This window comes from Onychostoma macrolepis, chromosome 04 (assembly GCF_012432095.1).
Source record: "Onychostoma macrolepis isolate SWU-2019 chromosome 04, ASM1243209v1, whole genome shotgun sequence".
In the NCBI taxonomy this organism is placed as follows: domain Eukaryota; kingdom Metazoa; phylum Chordata; class Actinopteri; order Cypriniformes; family Cyprinidae; genus Onychostoma; species Onychostoma macrolepis.
This window is the reverse complement of record NC_081158.1, coordinates 3,971,666-3,994,507: the sequence shown is the minus strand read 5'-3', so window position 1 is coordinate 3,994,507 and position 22,842 is coordinate 3,971,666. Positions and strand designations below refer to the sequence as shown.

Below are 22,842 nucleotides of genomic sequence, written 5' to 3'. Positions count from 1 at the left end.
CAGAAACCTGACTGATCTAGAGAAGATCTGTGTGGAGGAGTGGGCCAAAATCCCTCCTGCAGTGTGTGCAAACCTGGTGAAAAACTACAGGAAACGTTTGACCGCTGTAATTGCAAACAAAGGCTACTGTACCAAATATTAACATTGATTTTCTCAGGTGTTCAAATACTTATTTGCAGCTGTATCATACAAATAAATAGTTAAAAATCATACATTGTGATTTCTGGATTTTTTTTAGATTATGTCTCTCACAGTGGACATGCACCTACGATGACAATTTCAGACCCCTCCATGATTTCTAAGTGGGAGAACTTGCAAAATAGCAGGGTGTTCAAATACTTATTTTCCTCACTGTATGTCTGTTGCTGTTCACTTCTGACCAAAATGAAAGTTATGAAACAGAAAACACATTATTAGTGTGAATATACACATGGATACATACAGAAAATATACAAACACACAATCTTACAACATCTTTGTATTCCAAGCCTTTCCTGTGTTTATATGCCTCTTTCCGATGAATCACTTGCTGTATTCCTCAACTGTAACTCACTTTGGATAAAAGCTTCTGCTAAACGAATTATATACAACATTCAAAAGCATCCAAGTAGCCTCGTTTTACTGGGCTAATGATGTAACATTGAGAAAAATAAATGAAACCTGGGAAAAACACAGAAAATGGAGAACGTGTCTAATAACATTTGTTTCTTTATTGAATCTTCTTGCATGTTCAATCAGCGCATCTTCCAGGCGCAGTGCATGTGCACGGGCACCAGGCGCGCTCTCGAACTAGATCTAGCGGAACGGCCACCTCTAGGGTTTCACAGGTTTCTCTAGGTCACCGATTTCAAAACTCATGAGAGAGGTGAATATAAAAAAGCATGCAAGGTTTTAAGGGGATCGGAACACAACTGGCGCTATAATAGTCATAAACCTTAAAAAACATCATATTTCTATGGTAAATTACCTGGATTTGCCAAAAATGCTTTTTTAATCATTGATTTAGGTGGGTACTGCCTTTGCAAAATAATATGTAATGCGTTTCTAAATTAGTCTAGGGGATAATATAAAAACAAACAATAAAATGTAAGGAGGGGAGATGATGTATCCGTCTCCAGACCCAGAATCAATACATTTTGTTGTTCAAAAATGATAGCCATAAAGTGATCTTTTATTTAACAGACAAAAAGAAACAAATAAATTGTAAGTAGTGAAAGTGTAATCCAAGTTACCTCAGAAAACGGGAGCCCAAAAATAACAAACAAAACAGTGTGTTAACTCATTTAAGAAGAAACTAACTTGCCTAATAAAAGAAAAAACACTCCACTACTCTTTATCCCCGTCTGTCCTCCAAAACAGAGAAGAGGTTTAAATAAAAAACAACCCTTCACAAGTATGTTTGTCTGACTGTCGCACCAGATACACAGCATCAGGGTCTGGGAATGAAGACAAAGGAAAACTTCAAACGAGACGAGTCATCTCCTCTTCGTCAGTCTTATATCAGCCCTGAAACCGGCAGCAGGTGTCCGCGATCTGCACAGATAACGAGAGAGAAACGAAGAAAAGAAAATCAACAGAGACAACAAACAACACCAGAACGCAGAAACACTAAAGAGGCGTAACATGTCTTTTTTCTTAAATGCCTTAAGCGCTTGAACTCTGGTAACTGCTGCTTGCAGCTATATTCGTATATATTGCTTGTCATTTTAATTTCCACAGTTCATCTGTAATGGTTTATACAAATTGTAATTTGCATTTTATCTTGTTTTCAAAGCCTTCCTTTTGTTCATGACAGTACCAAAGTGGTTGGAGCAGATTTTTTTCTCTCCCTTTTTTGAAAAAACGGTACTTTTACTTCGTTACTGTGGGCTTACTTTATCTTAATGCAGTACAAGTTAAAAATCCTTCAATTTATTCCAAGCGCGCCGTCTACTTTTTTTTCTGGGCAATGAGCGATGCCCGTTCGCGAATGATTCACTCTTCTAAGTCAATTCTGTTTGAAGGCTTGATCAAACCAGTTGGCAGACCAGTGAATCGGTTCGTGAATCAGTTTGAATGATTCGTTCAGTTCCCTGACGCGCGCGCTGAGTCGTCTGAAGCGGTTCTCACTCAGAGTCACAGTTGCCAAGTCCGCGTATTATACGCGACTTTGGGCTTCTTTTTTTGTAAAGTTGCGGGAAAAAATCCCTGGTCGCGGGTTGCGGTTTTTTGGGCTTATTTTAAAAAATATGGTCGCTTGTTAGGGAAATCTGACAAGCAACTTCGTTTTCTTTCTTTATGTTCGCCTGTATTCTCCAATGCATTGATTGACACTCTGTCTGCTCACAGTTAATAGCCAACAATAATATAAGTGCTGTAGCGTAATAATATAAGTGCAATAATATAAGTGCTGTAGCGTAATTTGCCATATGTTCCGTCCCTCATTGGAGAAAAATCACATTCAAAAAGAAGCGCGTGACGCTGTGATGTAGACGTAGAGGAGTGGGATGACTTTCTTTTAGCCTAAGTTTTACAATGTTTTGTAATGTATTAATTATCACGGGCTGTAATAAAAAACAAGTAGTCATATCCTAATACTGAGTAAATACATTTGGTTCGAATAGCCTGGTATAGCAAGATGTCTTAAAATGTATTTCTTTTTTTTTTTAACATTTAAACCACATTATTAGATTACCTTTTGACTTCACGAATACACATAAATGACAGCTTAATGCTTTTTTATCTTTTTTATAATATTTTTAAATATTATTATATAATATCTTCTTTTTTAATATAATATATATTATAATTGAATATATAATTGAATATAATATTTTATATTTTTCTATAATATTTATTATTCTATTCTATCTATTTATGTGGCATTTTGTTTTTTTATGTCATTTATTTGATAGTTATGTATACATTATTTTATTTTAAATGGAAGAAAAACCTGTTTTTGACCTCAAAATACAGCACTTTCCCGCTGTATATGGCTCTGGGGACGAGCAGTTTTGTGGTGCTTGGAATTCTTTATAATTAATTAAAAACAAATATTGCCACATTGATGCCTCAAGTAGGTGTAATTGTTCAAATAACACATTGTTTCATTTTAAAATATATTTAAAAAAAAATTGTAACCAAGTGCTTTTCAAGTGTAATATTTCTGTAAAAGCTAGGGACAGAAAAATTGACATTTCCATAGAATGACCACTATATATATTTTATGCTATAAATATGTGGCTATGTTACAGCTCCCCTTTGAAGCTCTTGTGCTTTTCTCCTTTTCCATCTCTCCAATCCTATTCTGCTCACAGGTGACTGGAGACGAGTTTTGTTCCCACTTTTGTTGCAGTTTGTTAATTTTTGTAAAATAGCTTTGTTTTTGCTTTTCAGATAAAAGAGTGGTTTCAGTTTAATATGTTGCAGGCTCATTTATTGGTAATAAATAATTGATAATAAATATTGATGATAATAAATCATCAAAAAAATATTGGGCTTGTTTTTGAAGCTGCGGTTGCTTATTTGTCTCGCGGGAGTTGGCAACTGTGCTCAGAGTTGTAACATCAGGAGCGCTGAAGACATGGCTTTGGATCTACAGTCAGTTGAAAGCAAAGGCTATGGTTTGCTATGAAGATCTTTATTAGACAAACACCGCGTGTGCTGTCGGTTCCACAGGTATAGATTCGATTACAGTACACGATACCACTATGACATTACAGTTTGTTGTACATGTACCTTACACATTAAATAAAATGAATAATTTCATTAATAAGCTGTCACAGAGTATGAAATAAACACCCGCCAAACCTGCGCTAGTTCCAGGAGGAATGCCTTGCCTAGACACAATTAATATGGATATTGTCACAATATTTACGCTTGCAGAAATAAAGGCTACATTTGTTTACATTTTGCAGAACAGACGGAAGAAGTGCATTTGTTTCGATATGTTCAGATGTTCTGTAGAGTTTTCACTCTTCTCCGTGTCAGAGGTTATATACATTTATAATACATAATTCAACTTTAAAATATAATTTAATTTAACTCAGTGATGCAAATCAGAATTTGTATCAGCTGTTACTCCAGTTTTCGGTGTAATACGATCCTTCAGAAATCATTCAAATATATTGATTTATTACCAGTGTTGTTGAAAAAAACAGCATATGCTGGTTAGGTATGTTTTGAAGCTGGGATGCTGGTTTGTGCTGGTCATGTGCTGGTCTTGAGCTGGTCGGACCATTTTAGGACAAGCAAAGAACCAGCTTAAATCAGCTCAAACCAGCATCCCATGCTTCAAAACATACCTTACCAGCATATGCTGTTTTTTTCAACAGGGAACAGTTTTGCTGCTTAATATTTTTTGGAACCTGTGACAGTTTGTTCAGGATTCTTTTATGAATAGAAAGCTAAAAAAGAACAGCATTGATAATAAATCAGGCTGATAAAAATTCTGATATGCATCACTGAAATAAACTACATTAAAAAAAATTAAAGGTATTTTGAACGGCAGTGTGTGTGTGTGTGTATAAAAATGTATCTAAATATCTATATATCTAAATAAAAATAGACTATATTCAGTATATGATCCAAAGTAACTAGTAACTAACTACTTGAGTAGTTTTTTTATCTGATACTTTTTTACTCTTACTCAAGTAACTATTCAGACTATTACTTTTACTTTTACTTGAGTAAATATTTCTTCAAGTACTTTTACTTTTACTTGAGTACAGTTTTTGGGTACTCTACCCACCTCTGCGAGTGCTACACACTGTTGTGTAAAATGGTGCACTTGCTCCTGTTTGAAAAATTGTGTGTCCAGGGGTTAACTGACTCAGTATTGCTTCTCTGTATAATGATGGCCAGTTGAGAATGGTTTTCTCATTCTCTTAACCTATGGAAGTTGTTTGGTTCTCATCACTTGGGTGTGCTGGGGCAACATGATTTTCTGTGAACATGTTTTCTAAATATACACATGGTTCTTTGTATACAGTTTATTATTTTTTTTCTTTTACAGATTTGCTGAAGGGCTAATCACACTTGGCCTTCTGGACATGATGAAAATTCATCACAGCATCTTCAAGACAGCATTCTGTTCATCAGAGAAGCCTCTAAAAGCTACAGACTTGATCTGCTCGTTCCAAGCGGAACCGTCCCCTCCTGGAAGCAATCGGTGGAAGGATTCTGGAGAGACATCCTTTTAGATATTGAAGGTAAATTAATGATTCGCTGAATAACAGTATTTTGATTTCATCTGAGATACCCACAGTCCTGCATATCACAAATGTTATTGATTGTATTACTTTAGTATTTTATAGATGGTGTGTTTGAGATAACACTAGATCAGCTGCTGGTGTTCGTCTTTGGAGCTGATAGAATTCCAGCACTTGGTTTTTCTCCGCAGCCAACGCTGAATTTTATTCCTGAGATGGGACGGAAGTACCCTGAGGCCAATACTTGCTCGTAAAACTAAAGCTTCCCATCCATAACACCTGCGAGATGTTCAGCAAGTACATGTGTGAGGGCATCATTCAAGCTCCCACTTTTAGACTGACTTAAAGGGTTACTCCACCCCAAAATGAAAATTGTGTCATTAATCACTCACCCCCATGTCGTTCCAAACCCATAAAAGCTTCGTTCGTAGATGAAAACCAGGAAGCTTGTGACTGTCCCATTGACTGCCAAGTAAATTACACTGTCAAGGCAGAAAAAAAAAAAAACATAGTCAAAATAGTCCATCTGCCATCAGTGGTTTAACCTGAATTTAATGAAGCGATGAGAATACTTTTTGTACACAAAGAAAAGAAAAATAATGAATTCAGTAATTCGTCTCCTCTCTGTCTCAACGTAGTGCCATTTTTAAAAGCATCCAATGGACGCAAAGTGCGTACGCTATTCTCTGTCATCAGTAACGCATGGATACGTATTGTACGTTTATTTATGCTTTTATTTGAACGGAAACAGCGTATCCATGTGTTACTGATGATAGAGAGTAGCGTACGCACTTTGCACATTTGCACTTCCGACCTGAGGAAGTCACAAACAGAGGCTTTGACTTTACTTTTAAAGATTACTGCCACCAGTTTCCAGCAAAATCATGGAGTGAGTTTGTTACTTGCTTTCAGTTGAGTTGAAGGCTGATCGGTTGTCGCGGGTCTCCACGTGATCGAAGGGAATCTCCGAGGCCGCTGATGCCGTCGTCTGACGTGATGTCACTGGGGAACCCCAGTCGTGGTTGGTTGGCTTCTGTCGTGACGTGATGACGCTCTTAGGAAGTTTGTTTCAAGTTGTTACGGCATCAGGTGTTAACAGTTTCTTTGGTCAGAACTTCTTGGATGATTGACCTGATGTTAAGTCTGTAGGCGCTTCACAGCGCGATCAGTGGAAGCAAAGCCAAAGTTTTCAAGCAGCGAGCACACAAAGCTGGGTGTCTGTTTTATCGGACTGATTTGAGTCCATCCCATTCACTGTTTGATCCAATCACATTGTCTCTGTAGGGCGGAGCCCCGCCCTGCATGGCTTCTTTCTGTGCACATATTAGGCTTGTTTGAGATGCGCCTCGCCTCGCCTGAAATGTAGGCCAGAGTAGGCGGCTGCAGTGAGTGGAGGAGTGAAATAAGCGCAGTCAAGACAGACAGTTCTGACCTCTCGAAGTAGAACAGATACCTACGAGATCAAAGGCAGATATCGCGTTATTCTCACTCATATTGTCACGAATCCGGCCTATGAACTTCCGTTCACCCACCACCAGAGGTCACTCGCTCACCACATTGACTGTTGCAATACACTACTGTTGCATGGCACCCACGGACTACATTACCCATCATCCATTGCACTGATTGCACATACACAGCTGAAGGCACTGATCACACAGCTATCACCAATCACACACTCTACTTAATCCATGGACTTTCTCTCCCTCACTGCCGAGTATTGTATGCACTTATCCCTCTCCTAGCGATAGCGACTCTACGGAGCCCATGTAGTTTTCTTAGTCTTGCCTTGCCTGTTTTCCTGTGTTTTATTCTAGCCCGTGTTTCCAGGATTAACCCTTTCCGTGCCATTCCGTGTTTCTGTTCAGTTCCTGTATTGTCCTGCGTTTTTCACTCCCCGAGTGTCAGCTGCTTTACGGAACGTTTGTTGTTTTCTAGTCTGTGTTCCCTGTATTTACCCCTGTCTCACTGTTCGGACTCTGTTTATTCCCTTGCCTGGATTATAGCCCGTGTACCTGGATTATCTCTCTGCCTTGCCCTTTGGATACTGTTCGCCCATCGTCGACCTTTGCTTGCCCTAGAATCACTCTTTGTGTTGTCCCTGCCATACCTGTTTGCCATTGTTTCGACCCTGTCTGTATATATGACCATGCCTTTAAATAAAAGCTGGCACTTGGATCCGCAGGTCTCACGTCTCGTCAGCCACGTTACACACATGCTGTGCTGCTGATAAACATGATATAATTTCAGTTCTGTTGCTTTTGAATATAAATATGATGAACAAGACACTCAAAGTGCTTGCTATTTAATTCCATACGAAAGGCATATTTGTCCTCCATTTTTATTTTAATTCAAACATGTATTTTAGATTTTTATAGAAAATATGACAATAATCACATCTCACACAGAGATCACACTGTCATAGTGTTTGGGAATATTCATGCACAATTTAAATACATAAATAGCATGAAATCAGATTTAAAAAATAAAATTTTTTAGAAGAGAACGCAGTATCACGGTTGTCTGAACCAATGAGCATCAAGCTGTGTCGTCAGTCAATCTGATCATGCTTTTGATCAGTGCATTCGGTGGAGAGCAACTCAATCCGACACAGCCGCCTCGCCGTCGCGAGAGTTTTTTGGCACACGTCAGCATGACATCAGAGCAAGGCGGACGTAACTCGGACATTTTTCTAACCAGCATGCATCTCGCGGTGATCACTGGTGATCAGTTCTGCGCAGATTTTGTTCATCTCAAACAAGCCTATTATCTGCTAATAAATATGTCACATGGAGGAAATATCCTAGCAGATTTCTATAAAGTGTTATAATCATGCCTTATGATGCTAAAAGTCAACATTCATCCTTATCACATTATCGCTATAAAAACAAGCGTTAATTCAATATCAAACATAACGTATTTGTCATACCGAATACATATACAAATTTTTAAGGCATAGATTAAAATATCCTAAATCCTAATAACCACAGCAAGCTTATTAGGCATAAAATACAACATTAATATATATTGTCTCTTGAGTATATTGCTTTAATAGCAGCAGTCATTACTGATTGTCCTTTTGGCAAAGTCCATAAGAGTTTGGGTGTTCTTTGCACAAGAAGAGAAAAAGACACGTTTCCTGTGGAATGCTGTAAAGAAAGGGGAGATGTCCGAGGGGGTCATGAGAATGTCACGTTGTGTGGCTCTAGTGATTTTCTTAGCTCAGACGGAGCTATAAGTCAATTGTTTGTGTTTATCCGATTGGTAGTTTATGTGTAAAAAGTTTGCGGGTATCACAAGCCATCTGTTGCTGGAACCTCTCCAAATAAGCAGTTCTCTGTTGTTTAGATTTGTTATTTATGCTGAAGTTAGTCATTACCAACACTGAAAGTCCGTTTTAAATCTGTCCAGATGTCGCGGTCCTCCTTTATCAATTTTACGACCACAGTTACAGAGATGAAGCTCCTTAGATTCTGCTAAAGGAATGTGCTGCCCTGAAATTAATCTTGTGTCTGTTCACTAAGGTGCTACAACACCCACTTTGGTATTTAGTAGCCTATATGTTTATGCTGAACTTTATTCTTAAACAGATGGTGCTGTATTATTAAGCAGTATATAAAAAGTGTTTCTGTTGCTCATAAAAACGTTTGTGTATTTGACAAATATTGCATTTAATTCACTTTATTTATGATACAAGTATGCTAACACCATGTGAGCGTCACTACCGGGAGCAGAAAGTGTCCGACTTGACGTCTCCGCTTTTAATTCCGCCCCGACTGCAAGTGGCGACTCTCTCCAGCCGGTGGCAGGCTAGTACAGTTCATCTCGAACAAGCCTAATGGCTCTTGCCAATCACCTGTGTACCTAATTACTGTTTGTTTGATGAGTGCATAATCTCTGAACAAAAAGAGGTTTCAATAAGTGCCACCTGCTGGCAATAGCTGTAAAGCACAATAAAAGCTGTTGATTACAAAGATATTGATTGTTTTCCAAAGACATATATTGATTGCAATGGTCTGTATCTTAACCCTCTGGGGTCTGAGGGTGTTCTGGGGGCCCGGAGAAGTTTTGACATGCTCTGACATTTGTGCCTTTTTCAGTTGCTTATAAAAATATAAATGGCTAAAGTCTAATAACACTGTAAACAGCACAAACTGGGCTACAATAATATGTTAGCAGCATTTATGTACATGATTGTGTTTTTGAGAAAACAATGTTTATGTGTGGTTAGTGAAAAACTAAAACTTTGAAGTCACTGAAATAAGGCCATAAAACACATACAGAACATTTGTTCACAAGACTTTTGAGAACTGGATCTTGTAGCCTAGAGTTTTTGCTTCAAAATTGTATGAAAATCATCTTGTTTACTCGCTCACTGAAAACAATGTATTGATTTAAAGTTTCTAAGTCACTTTTTGAGTAGAAAGGGTCTATGCGAGAGGGCGTGAACTTTCCTGGATAATGCTGTGATTCTCTAGCCTGACTACGTCAGACTTCGTACTTCCGCTCAATTTCATTTCACTTCTGTACTCAGTCTGATATAGCAGACCATCTCTCAGTTTATCTCCGGCTCCGCAGCAGCCGGGCCAATCAACGAACAGAGGGCGGGCTGAGAGCCGTGACGTAGACGCTAAGCGCCGAATTTAAGATCGTAGTTTAGGTTTAGTTTAGGGAAATCTAACACGACAGCGGACATGGAGACACGGGATGCTATTCGCTCTGTTGTGGAGAATATTCCCGGCATTTGCCAACTGAAGCCTGAACAAGAAGAGTGTTTGGTTCACATTTTGAATGGAGGTGATGTTGACCGATCGTCAGCGAGAAACTGGGGAGGCCAAAGTCCGGCAAGGCAATAATTGTGATTGTGTGTGTGTGATGTTATTACTTCACATAATCTGCAAAAGTCATTCACAGCCATCTTCACTCCGGTATTTCGCTCGATGGTTTTGTTTTCGCCGCATACCTATGTTTACAGCGGAAGTTCGAGGCGGCACGTAACGTCATAACCAACCGTTATGTGATTGACTTACGGGTACACCAATGATTTTAAACTTCAGACAAGCGCCCGCCCACGAGAAAGAAAACGCTTGTCAATTATGCCCTTCCAGACTCTGTCTACGAAGCAAAGCGAAGTAGCAGAGTTTGGTATTACCAGGCTAGTGATTCTCACCTGAGAAGACAAAGACCCGCATAATGAGCTCCATAATGAGCCATTCAGTCAGGTGTGTGCAGGGATTGTGGTGGCTCCTGCCTTTTCTGTGAAGAATCACTCCTGAAGTCTCAGGGTTTTGATGCCAGAGTATAGACTTTATTATCAGCGATAATGCAGTCGAGAGTCTCTGCAGAGAATCTCCCGAGTCTGTGTCTGCACACTCTTATATAGTTTTTACTTTAAGGCATGTTCCATACATTTCCTACATCATGTCATTGTTTACCTTTTTTGGCTATGTCTCCATCTGTTTCCTGGAGCAGACAATAGGCCCCAATTTATGTTACGTTAAAGGAAGAGACCCGATCACGTCAAAACAGGATGTGCAGCTTTACCTTAAACCATACGTCTGCACATTCCATTCTTCTGCAGGCCTCTACACACGCAGGCAGATACAATTTTATAATAGTAGAATAACTTGATACATAAATGGCTATATTTACATTGGTTACACTTGATTAATTTATATTTTGATTAATAAAACTCTTCTACATTCCCCCCTTTGAGACTTACTAAGTCTCACCTTTACTGGTCTTTCCCAGAGTGCAGTTTTATAATTCAGTCTCATCAGTTTTCACTACCTAGTGACCAAATTAAGTCACACAGCTTTATCACCAATGACTAGATTATGCAACAGCACTCTGGTGGAGCAGCAGGACCAAACCTCTCCCCCACACTTGACTAGGAAGGAGTAAAAGATCCTATCTCCCTAAACCTTTATTTAAGATAAAACAATGTTATAAGCATGAGTGTGCAATTGGTTCAGCACTTGCCTGTGGTTGTCACAGTTATACTACAGAAATAAAAATTCAAACCATAAAACATGTAACATCACACAAAAATAGCACAGTTGATCTTCAGCCCAGACGCTTTGCGCATCGTAGAGGGCCACGCTTGGGCAGAGGTTAGGCTAGCACTTACACCCAGGGTATGGTTCATCTTTATACTTCTTCTTCGTCCTCAGTTGAGGTACTAGAATCTCCATCACTTGTCAATGTTTATGACTTCCAGCTGGGTGCATAAGCCCAGTCCAGGTAATGTACATTTTGGTTACTCTTCAAATTCAATTTTTCATCATCTTGACATCTTAGCATTTCCATTTGCCTAGCTGTGGCTTTGATAACTAGTGACCTCAGTATAGGAAGCACACAGCAAAACAGTAATCCTTCTATTAATACTGCAACTCCTAAAAATATTCCTAATTTAGCTAACCATGCTCCCCATGCTCCTAGCTTTAGATCAAACCAATCCCACATTTTATTATCTGTCCCAGCATTAGTTTTAAGTTCAACCCTTAAGTTTTTCAATTTGGTCATTACTTCAGTGAATGCTCCTTCTGGAACAGTATAATTTGGTATAAAAGTACAGCATTGATCCCCAAACATAACACACACTCCCCCTTTTTCAGCTAACAAATAGTCCAAAGCTATTCTGTTTTGCCATGTCATTCGGCTTGTTGCATCTAATTGCTCTCCTAAAAGTGATAAGGCTTCATCAGTGTAATTAATAAATCTTTGCTGATTGTAATATATGTAATTGATCCATTCTGTATTTTTATTTTGCATAATCCAAATAAATATTGATTCAAACCCTGATTTGACTTCATCTCTTGCTTTAAACTCATAAGGTATACCTCTTGGTTGACCAATTTAATCTATATAAACTGCAGGGTCTCTTTCATAGGCTCTTTTAAATCTGAATTTTTCTTCATTTGTTGCTTCCTCTTCTAGAGAGATGTGACTCATTTTATGTGTCAACATAACCCTAGTACATAATCCTGACCATTTTTCTGGTGATGTTGTCAAGAGGCCATATTCTAATCCACACATTCACCATATGTCTGCCAATGAAATATCGATGCCATCAAATATAGGTGGTGGGCCTTCTTTTATTACTAAATAGTCATCTTTACATCGTGGTATTTTCCATATTTTGCTGCATTTCCCTTTAAATCTTCCTACGTCAGTATTTCCCTTCTTCTCGTAACATTCAAATTCCTGATCTGCCATTAATTGTATTTTTCCTTGTGGCTTATGTATTTTTCTTTTCCGTACTATTGGCCATTTACGTGTACGTATGCACTGTAATTCAGTTGCTTCTCTGTAGTTTGTTGTAGATCAGAGGAACTTGCACCAACATGGACAAAATGCCATTTTTAGGGTACAGTTTCTAAAGACCTTTATCTCTCTGCCTCTTTCTATAAAGCATTTACCTCACAATCTCACTACATCCAACCCCATTGCATTGGATAGTCCTGGACATTTCTTAAACCATTCATCATGAAATATTCTACAACTAGAACTGTGTATAGGTATTGGTCCTGTAAGGGCCGTGTTTGCACAGCTTCTGCGGATCCTCTTCACTAATATTCTCTGGGTCTCAATCGGGCTCAAATTGATAAGCAATATTGTTTACAATACAACACCGGAGCGCATGCCACTGAGGTGAGGGGTGGGATGTTTAGGCGGTTTAGCGAATCACAACACACTGGGCCAGCTAACCAATCTGAGCCCATTGCGTATTTCTGAGGGAGAGGCTTCATAAAACCAGGAAATTACCAGAGTGTTCATCTGAAGAAGGGACAGAGCAGTTTAGAATAAAGGTATATTATGTGAAAAATAATGCGTTTTTTTTTTTTTTTTTTTAAACGAAGCATAAACACATGTTAGACTACCCCCCTCCATAAACACAATCAAGCCTAGAAAAAAGAACAGCCAACCACCCCTTTAACATTGTTTCAATTATTGCTTGCTATCTGAGTTGCCTTTTCTATTTCTTTGCATAATTGAATCATTGCATCTGTTGTCGACCTTCCTTTATAAAAACCTCTTTAATAACTATTAAGTATACCTCAGAGGTGGGGGTAAGTCACACATGTTCAAGACTCAAACAAGTCTCATGTCCCTACCCTCACCCTCAGGAATGCCAAATGGCCCTTTTGTTACGGAACATAGATTTGGGACAGGAAAGCAGAAGTCTTTGATCATTTTTGACCCTACAAGTTTGATGACAAAACATGCGATTAATAATTTATAATACTTTAGTTTTAGTGTCTTAGACTTAAGTTAAGTTTGTTTATTAAATTATGTTTTCTACATTATTTTCTCTCTAGATGTTCAACTAACATACCTTTCCTTTTTGAAGTGGCAACCTCCTGGCTTTGTAAATTGTGAATACAGTAAATCTCCTTTTATGAATACGGTCGATCTCAAAGTGTTTATGTCCAAAATAAATCATCTTGGGAGATTATCTTGCTCTCTGTATTTGGCGCGCTGTATTTCTGTGCTTGTATGGGCTTTATTTGCACATGACCATTCATTTACATATAAAGGGCAACCCTTTTACATTGTTCTTTAAATTCTTTCCATTTTTGCAATAGCAACACACCATCTGTAAACACTATTACTGATTACTGTTACCAGTGTGTTGTTTAGTTCCCTTGTTTGCTCTTGTGTATTTATAACCCTGGTTTTGCTCAGTTCTTTGTTGGTTCGTGCTGTGATTTAAGTCTGGTTAGTGTTATATATTCTTCGTGCATTCTCTGTTATTATTAAAAGAATTTATCTGCGTTATGCATCTCTTGACTACTGTCGTAATTCCCGACTTATCTGATATGCGATTTCCCGACCAACCCTCTAACAGGAACGTTAAGAAAAGGTCAGACAAAATAGAAATTGATTTTGACGATTTTTTAGTTCAAGGGATACAACGAAACTGGAGTAGGGGAGGTCAAGAAACAGGAGAAGAAGGAATGTCGCAGACGGACACGAGAGAGTGGGAGGATCAGAAGATCATCTTCAAGATGAAGGCAATTTTGAGGTTGATGAGAAAACAAGAATCAACGAATAAGAGAATAATGAAATTGATAAGAGAGATGATTGAATTATGTGATTTTTCAGATGAATTACAAAAATTAACAAATGATTTTGAGACAGTGAAACTCCAGACTCCTGTTATAAAAATATAAGTATTGAAAGCTGTGTAAAAGTGTATCCTATGTTGAGGTCACAGACAGTGATAACTTTTTAGGTCTAACTGTTATATGGTTGCTTTGCTTATTTTGTAACATAACGGTTAAGAGCAAGGGGATGCATGTTGCACTTTGATGCAAGGTGGAACTTCTTACTAACCGTGGCATAAGATGCTCTTGACACCTGCTAGAGGTGTTATATTGTGGTTTAGACATATAGGCTTATATATCGCTTATGTTTTGGAAGGTGTCACAATTTTTTCCTATAGTTTAAAATAGATGCAGACACGCTTGCTATCTAGAGATGTTGTAATCTTTCCTTCTGAACTTTTGACATTGACTTGTGCAGACTCTGAATTAAAGGTCATGCTTCCTGCCTGAATGGGAGGAGGCAGTCACAAGCAGTGACAGAGGTGGAAGAGCTGTGGGAGGTTTTTGATGAGATTAATGCAAATGATATGCAAGAGGTATATAAATGCTTGTTAGACTATTTGTCGACGCCAACATTTCGTGGTGAAGACTACTCGCTGTTATTTTTGTTATTTGCTTATGAGTTATTTGTTTTTTAATAAAACAAAACCAATTTATTGGTGATTCGTTAAAACTTTTTAAACAAGTCTCTGAGTGATTAATTAATAATAACTAGTTATCTGAACCTGAACAAAACCTTGTCGAGCCTCAAGTGGTCCGAACTTGACTGAGCCAGGATGGTCACCGGCTGGAAAGCATCCAGAACTTCTAACGACATCCATCCAGATAAGAGGTAATTATGCATTTGCTATTTACAAGGTGCTTATGGATGATGAAGTAAATTATGAATTTTTGGACCTTTAAACCGGTATAAAAACACAACACTACCACAGTCTACCTGACACTTACATTGGTTTCATCATACCTTGCGAGTTTAACTCAATGGAAAGTAAGTACAGAAAATCTAGGAAGTGATCATTTTACAATTCTGTGTAAAGTAAATGTTTAAGTGTACGACCATCAAGAGCACTAAGGAAAGAATCAGGGAGTGTTTAAGGTCAAAAGGAAACTCAAGGAACAAGACATATGAACAGAAACACAACAAAACTAAACATAACCCTGATAGAACTTCCCCCTCCCACAATGCCTGTGCTGTGCAATTTAGCAATTTTGTCCAGTGGAGCACCACGGCAGAGCTAACAGATGGAGGAGCTAAGTTGGAGGACTGATGGATCTTGTGGAAGGGGTCTAGGGTTTGACCAACGGAAGCGGAACTTGATCAGGTGGAGAGCCTAGTGCAACCGAAGTGATGCCGGACCGGGGTGATATTGCAGGCCTGGAAGTCCAAGGCGATGTAACCGGCTTAAGGGACTGAGGCGAATATGGGGGCCTGGCAGAACGAGGCAACATTGGTGAGAGTGAGGGCAACAGAGGAAGGAGGAACCTAGTGGAACTGAAGGGGTGGAGGGCTAAGGTGCAACCAGAGGCCTGACAGTCCACTGCGGAACCAGGATAATGGGAGACGAAGGTGGAGCTGGATGGATGGGGGAGTGTCAGGATGAGAAGGAGTCATGGTCCTGGAGGGCTGAGGTGAAGCCAGGGGATCCATTTCGCCGTGCTAAGCTTGTGGAAAGGAGACCTCCACCAGACCACCAGAAAGGAGCTGGAGGGAGTCAGCGGCGAGGGCAGAACCTAGAAACTGTGATGCACCAGCAAAGCAGGTGAGTCCTGGGGACTGGATGGAGCCAGTGGTGAGGCATCAGCTGAGCTGGTGAATACAGGGGATTAGATGGAATCAGCGGTGATAAAGGCCTTACAGTGAGTTCACAGGTAGAAACAAGGGTAGGAGCTAACTTCGTAGTGAGATGGATGAGTCAGGGCTTCTCAACCTGCTAAGAAGAGGACTGCCCTCATGGTGCAGACTTCAGGATGGACCTGGTGGTGGGCTCTGGCCTCATGGTTAGAGGCGGCTCTTGCATGTGATCCATGGCAGCCGCTGGCTCAGGTGTTGAAGTCAGTTTCACAATTGGAATATCTCTCTTGCCATCTTGGAAAGTCTGGGCCGGGATGATGAGCCCTGTCTGGAGTGGGAAGAGATGGCTGCTGGCAATGGAAAATGTGCCGGGGAGTCAGAGATAATGTTGTCGTCCTTGACAACTACCATGGTAAGGGAAAATCCCGACAACCATAGGGTGTAATCCACAAACTCAGCAATGCATCAACAGGAACAAAGGCTGTGCTGATGCCTCTCAGCTCCCACCGTCATTCCCACCCCTTAACCCAACCTAAGGAATCCTTTAGATGACTCAGTCCCACCCTGTCACCTACTTACTCTGTTGTCTCCTCCACCACTGGCTCTGTCCGGTCCCCAGGACTCACCTACTTTGCTGAACTACACGAGACACAGGTGACAATAATCAATAACTAAGGAAGCAATAACAGGGAGTAATTAAGGTCAAAAGGAAACTCCACGAACATAGAAAAATTACCAGAAACATAACTCAGACAATGGGTCTTTGATTTTATTTATTTATTTTGTTTAAGTGTGTTTCCCCTTGCATGTAAAAGTTTAAAAAATTTGAGTAACTGCTCATTATTGGCTTCCTGAAGGTGTTTGTACAATTTCTTGCTTCTTGCAGATTGGTTTCAATAGATACTCTTCTTATAATGAGAAGGACGTTTATTTATATGAGGATTTATTACACACATTAATTCTGACATGTTAATTCAGTGACTGAAGTTCATTTTTTGTATTAAAATCATGAAGAGAAAAGAGGAGGCTCTATAATCCATTATGATACATCAGGGATCCTCAAATCTGGCCCACGAGATCCACTTTCCTGCAGAGTTTAGCTCTAACCCTAATCAAACACACCTGAGCATGCTAATCAGTGTCTTCAAGACCATTAGAAAATCACAGGTAGTGAGTTTGATCAGGGTCGGAGCTAAACTCTGCAGCAGATTGGCCCTCCAGGGAAAGATTTGAGGAACCCTGTGATATATCAACACAGTTTCACTGATCCTTTATAAACAGCGAACCCAGGATAGAGCGGCTGAGTGAATGTGGTCTGTTCTGTGTGGATGAGGCTCATTGTGTGAGAGACGCTGTAGAAGGACAGAGTTCCTGCTCTGTGATCCACATACACTCCTATTCTATGGCATCTGGACACCACAGGGAGTTCAATCTCTATGTTATTGTGTCTGAATGAGTAACTGGAGGGAGAGCAGAACAAACTCCAGGACTGATCATTACGTCCAAACACACACTCATAACCCTGTTCCTTCCTGCTGATGCTCTTATATGACACTGATATATACACACGTCCACTCCACTCCAGCTCCCAGTAACAGTGTCCACACACACTCTCTCTACACAACACCTGCTCCCAAACATCAAATCTGTCTGGATGATCAGGATACGGCTGGACAGTGTTGCTGTAAGTAACCACTCTGTTGCTCTCAGACAGACGGAGGAGTTTATGTGCTGTGTTCAGATCCAGAGTGAACTGATGGGAATCTGATGGAGATAAAACACATCAGAATCAGGAATTATGAATCTGTTTGATCTTTTCATGTATCTGAACTCTTCATGTTCAGTGTATCATCAGTGTCTCAGTACAGATGACCAGATATCCTGTGCTAACCATCATTTACATCATCAATTATAAAACTATTCTTTCAGCTTCTACAGAAGAACATGAACACACTCAGTGAGTTTTTCTGCTGGTTTTCTTACTGACTTACATTGTAGGAAGTGGTTCCTGGTCCTGGGAACAATGTTGATGAATGTTTCTGTGGAAATCAACAGACATGAACAGTGTGATTCTCATGATCCTGCATCCATTCCTAACACATTTCTAATATGATGCTGTACATGATATGTGATAATAGAGGACTTGTTTATGAAAGCACATGATCGCAGAGATCTTTTTGAGCTCCCCTTTGCAAAAATTCTCCAACACATAAAGGATATTTTGAAAAATGTCTCTGCTGTTTACATAGCCCAAATCATGACACAACCATTACTGAGGGTTTGACATTATATGTCGCCATATTTGATTTTGGCTTCTGTATGCATAAATTGATCAAAGATTTGATTTGGTATTAGAGAGAATATGAAATATTCTCAAATTTCAAATTAAATTTTACTCTGTTTATTATACAAATCGCATCGCTTCAAAAGTAATTGTACTTAAGTTAAAATAATATACTGGGTCAAACCATGTACTCAAAAGTCCAAGTACAGACTCAAAAAAGTACTTGGGTTAAAGCAAAAAAGTATCCACATTAAATTGTACTTAAATATTTAAAAGCTGAAAAATTAACTACTTTTTTAAGCGTTTGAAACTGAATTTTGAAAACTAGAGGCAGCAGAGGTTTTTTTGTTGTTGTTTTTTTGGATTTTTGATGCAGAAACTTTGTAAAAATACCTGTCAATTATTTTTTATTTTTTTATTGTTGACTATGTTAAATTCAAGGACATGGCATATGTTAAAGTAAACCAATATCCTGAAACCTGTTACTTAAATATTTTCATTTGAATATAGTGAGACTAGTAAAGATAATAAATAATAATAAATAGAAAATAATAAAGACTAGTCAGGAATCGTGTTTACACTTGGTTCAAGCCATTCATCTGCAGAGATGGTTATTTTAAAAACAATTCTTATAGTTCAAAGTTTGTGTCTGAAAAGAACGCCTCACCCAAATACAAGCAATCTGTCATCATTAACACACACCATCATGTTTTCAATGCTATGGTAGAGAGCGCTGTATTGTTTTGTTTAAAAACAGAGGCTCTGTTCTTTCTTTTGATATATTGACTTTTAATTCATAACATTTATAGAAAATATAGTATGGTAAAATGTAAGTTATGTACTGAAGAAAAGCATCTCTCAAATGCCTTAATTAAAAATATTACAAACCTGTAGTCTGCTATTCAAGACTGTATAATAATAAGTTTTTAAGCTGTTAAATTTTGTTTTTAAGTTGTTAAATTTTAACTGAGTAATATAAAATCAGCGCTTAAGTGAGCAATATTTATGTATACATTACCTTGTGTTTATCTGCAGAAAGCACAATGAAGTATGATTTTACAGAGCACATCAAATATTGAAATTGATTTTTCAAGTCCTTTTGACTAAATTATTAGTATTACAACTACTACACTAATATTATCACTGGTGTCGATTATTTCTTGTTCATATATTTTGTTTTCACAAAATATTCTGATGATGTTAATGTACAGTTAAATCATCACTATTAGAAAACGGTAATTCAGATAATGCTAATTCAATGTTAAATTAGTCTATATAATTTAATAATCTATATACCATAAGCACATTTAAAGACTGATTCAAGACTAATCATTGCCACCTGGAAGTGTTGAAGAGCTTCTGATCTGACTTATAACTACTGTGTGTTGAATTACAGTATGTTGTGCCATGCACCACCTGGTAGATTTTGTGTGAAGCACAGCAAACCTACTTAAATTCTAAAATGATGCGACGTGAAAAACAAATATGTACTTTTACTGGCCACATGTCAGAGAATAAACTCAAATTTTTTGTAGCTTCTCTGTACAGACAGTGTTTGGTATTTACCATTGATCTGTTTTGATCCAGCTCCAACAGGGGCAGGATCCTCAATGCTACCCTCAGCCTGAGCTGTATCTGCGAGAGAAACAGATCAGAATGAAAATACAGTGACATTAAACCACAATCACATCAGCAAAACTTCAGCTCAAAGCCAACAGTACATTTATTCTGCCAAGCATCACACTGTGAACATTCACTCTGTGAAACATCACAGTTATATAAAAATAGAATTATAGGACCTTTTTCATATTTCACATATATTTTTTAAAATATTGACTCTTTAGTTTCACTTTCATTTTCAGTTTAACGTGTTACCTTGCTTGTGTTTCTTCTCTAACTCTTCAGCCAGATGGTTTAGGTTCATCTTCCTCAGGATGTCCACCGTGATCTTCACAGCTTCTTCTGGTCCAAAACGCTTCTTCATCAGATCCACTGTGTCAGGAGCGTCTGCCTTCTCCAGAGCAGCAGCTGAAACACTGTAATAATTCTTTAAGCTCCATTTAAACCTCTTCAGTTCATCTGTGACTAGATCATCCAGAGCGGCTAGAAGCTGTTCTGAAACAAATGCCATCATCCTTCACTGATTCACTCCTGCAGGACAAGCAGAAAAACAGTTGGGGATACAGAAAGTCATCTGATTTTTGTTATACAGCTATAATTACTTTGAAAAGATTAAACAATTACCTTTGTTATCATATTTCTTTTATTAATGTGCACGGAAACTATTGTGATACATTTACTAACTTACGATTGTGTATTTATTAACTTACCATGAAAATTTACGACGTTTGTAGGTTTTTTGTTCTGTACTTGCATCTGGAAAAGCTAAATCAGACGTCAGAGGCAGCATATGCTTTGTTCTCATTGGTCGATAACACTGTCAATATGTGTTATGCAAATAATCCAGGTGTTCAGTAATGTGCCTGCTGCTGAAGAGATGTGTAGTTTAACAAGTTTAATAATCTCACATGTTTAACTATAAAGTATACTGGCATCCAGGTAATCTTCATACACCACGTAATAACAGCCCAAACATGACATGGTGTCAATGTAAATGGACTATATAAACAAGGATGGATGTTGCTGGAGTTCCAATGCCTATGATGAACTGAGAAGCAGCCAGTCCGCCTGAAGCGGTGCAAGTTCAAACAGCACATAGAGATAATGTTTAGCAGACCCCTGAAAATAAAAAAGAATGAATGAGGATGAAAAAATATTGGATTGGAGAGTAGCCTAAGTCTAAAACATTTTTAATACATGGTAATTTACTGCAGACGAAGCAAAGATTGTATTATAACCACTTCATAGTGTGACCCCCATAAGAAGTTCTTAAAGGAATGTAATTCTTATTTCTAATGTTAATAATTTATTATATTATATTATATTATATTATATTATTGTATGATATTATGTTATTGCAGCTTATATTATTCCTCCAATCAAAATGCTGCATAAAACCTGAATTTAGATAATCTGCCTAGCAAGTAATTGCAATTGGTTAAATATTTCAAGCTCGGCCCCTCCTATGCACAGAATGTGTGTGAGAGTGCAGCGGGAGATGTGAAACGAAGATTATGAGCCATAAAGAAATTCATCTGAAGCTGTATGAACTTAGTGAAATTGTTGTTGTTGTTGTTTGAAAAAGTTGAAAAGGATCATGTGCATCAGAGGGAGGTGCAGAAGAATTGTTATAACATTCACTGAATCTCGGAGAGTACTGATTTATGAATCATATGTAGGATTGAAGACTAGAGTCATGTTTTGTGTTATGTCTTGTTTTATGTTATAGTCAACTGTTGATAAGGTTAATCTCATTGAACTGTATGTGACAACCTAGAAACGATGAGTTATTTTTATGTTAAAGGGGACATCTATGGAAGAAAAATGATGACAAATGTCTTTGAAACAAAAAAAGCATGTTGAATTGCAAACTTGAAAAAAACAAAGCATTGTATTAACAGTGTTTGCATTTTAATGCCTTGTATTTTCAGGGCTTGCATTTTTAGGGGCTGAAATTCAGCATAGTTGTATATTTAAGCTTTGAATATTTCTATTCAGAACATTTAACACACATTTTCACAATTAAAAATTCAATAATCCATATTCACCTTCCAGAGGTCACTTCCGAAATATTGTGTCTGATTAAAAATACAATGTTGTAGTGAATTTTCTTTCACCAACCTAAGGAGGCGAAATAGTGTAGTGATGGGTACTCACGTCACAGGTGACGTTATGATTCTTGGATCACGTGTCACTTAAGGTGTGGTTATGAGCACATAAGAAAGATTGGTGGGATCTCTAACTTGTAGAACCTCTTTCTGTATCATCAACACAAGGAAGACACAAGTGTAATAAAATAGATTTTATTACCAAAAGATAGACAAGAGTAATCAACAACTACTAAATGAATAGCATGAATGAAAAAAGGATAAAGTGCATAAGATGCATAAAATGCAAGTGATTATATTGGGTGTTGCTATATCAAAGCTACGTTATCTGGAAAGATAAACTGTTACTACTCTGAAAGAAATAAGGTGAAGAACCTTATTATGCATCAAACAAATACCTGAAAGATTATTTGTTATCAACTGCAATTGGCTATTGTGATGGGAGGAGCCAACGACAGACACAGTGGGTGTGGCGTCAGGCCTCGGAGAGGCTTTTATTAAACAAAAAACAATAGAGTAAAGTGTCCAAAGGGGATAAAGTGTCCAAAATAAACAGGGGGTCTGGTGTCCTCGTCAGGCTGTGGGGTTTGTGAAGGAGGGCAGTGTTCTGGAAGGGAGGGTCCAGGTAAGGGGCGGAGTCCGGCGGCCGCACGTACTCCCACTCGGGTCCGGGGCGCGAGGGGTGGCAGCTTCATCATAGCGGCGGCTCTTCCTCTTGATCCACGGCGTTCGCCGGGAC

At 38.5% G+C, this 22,842-nt stretch overlaps 1 protein-coding gene across 1 annotated transcript; it reads right to left on the bottom strand.

Annotated features, from left to right (window-relative positions):
• Positions 1-16,862: 16,862 nt before the first annotated feature.
• On the bottom strand, positions 16,863-20,867 carry LOC131538395 (tripartite motif-containing protein 16-like). The gene is made up of 5 exons (XM_058772263.1): positions 20,706-20,867; positions 20,251-20,526; positions 19,942-20,010; positions 18,083-18,130; positions 16,863-17,855 (listed from the first exon to the last, which is right to left on the bottom strand). The coding sequence occupies exons 2-5, from the start codon at positions 20,507-20,509 to the stop codon at positions 17,341-17,343; spliced, it is 891 nt and encodes a 296-aa protein (XP_058628246.1). The 5' UTR covers positions 20,510-20,526; positions 20,706-20,867; the 3' UTR covers positions 16,863-17,340.
• Between the last annotated feature and the right edge of the window lie 1,975 nt (positions 20,868-22,842).

What these genes read in the sequence shown, in the direction of transcription:
- LOC131538395 (XM_058772263.1), bottom strand. Translation starts at nt 20,509, where the DNA reads ATGATGGCATTTGTTTCAGAACAGCTTCTAGCCGCTCTGGATGATCTA. An exon ending in AGAGAAGAAACACAAGCAAG is followed by an intron (nt 20,011 to 20,250) that starts GTAACACGTTAA and finishes TTTCTCTCGCAG; the next exon opens with ATACAGCTCAGGCTGAGGGT. An exon ending in TGGATCAAAACAGATCAATG is followed by an intron (nt 18,131 to 19,941) that starts GTAAATACCAAA and finishes TGATTTCCACAG; the next exon opens with AAACATTCATCAACATTGTT.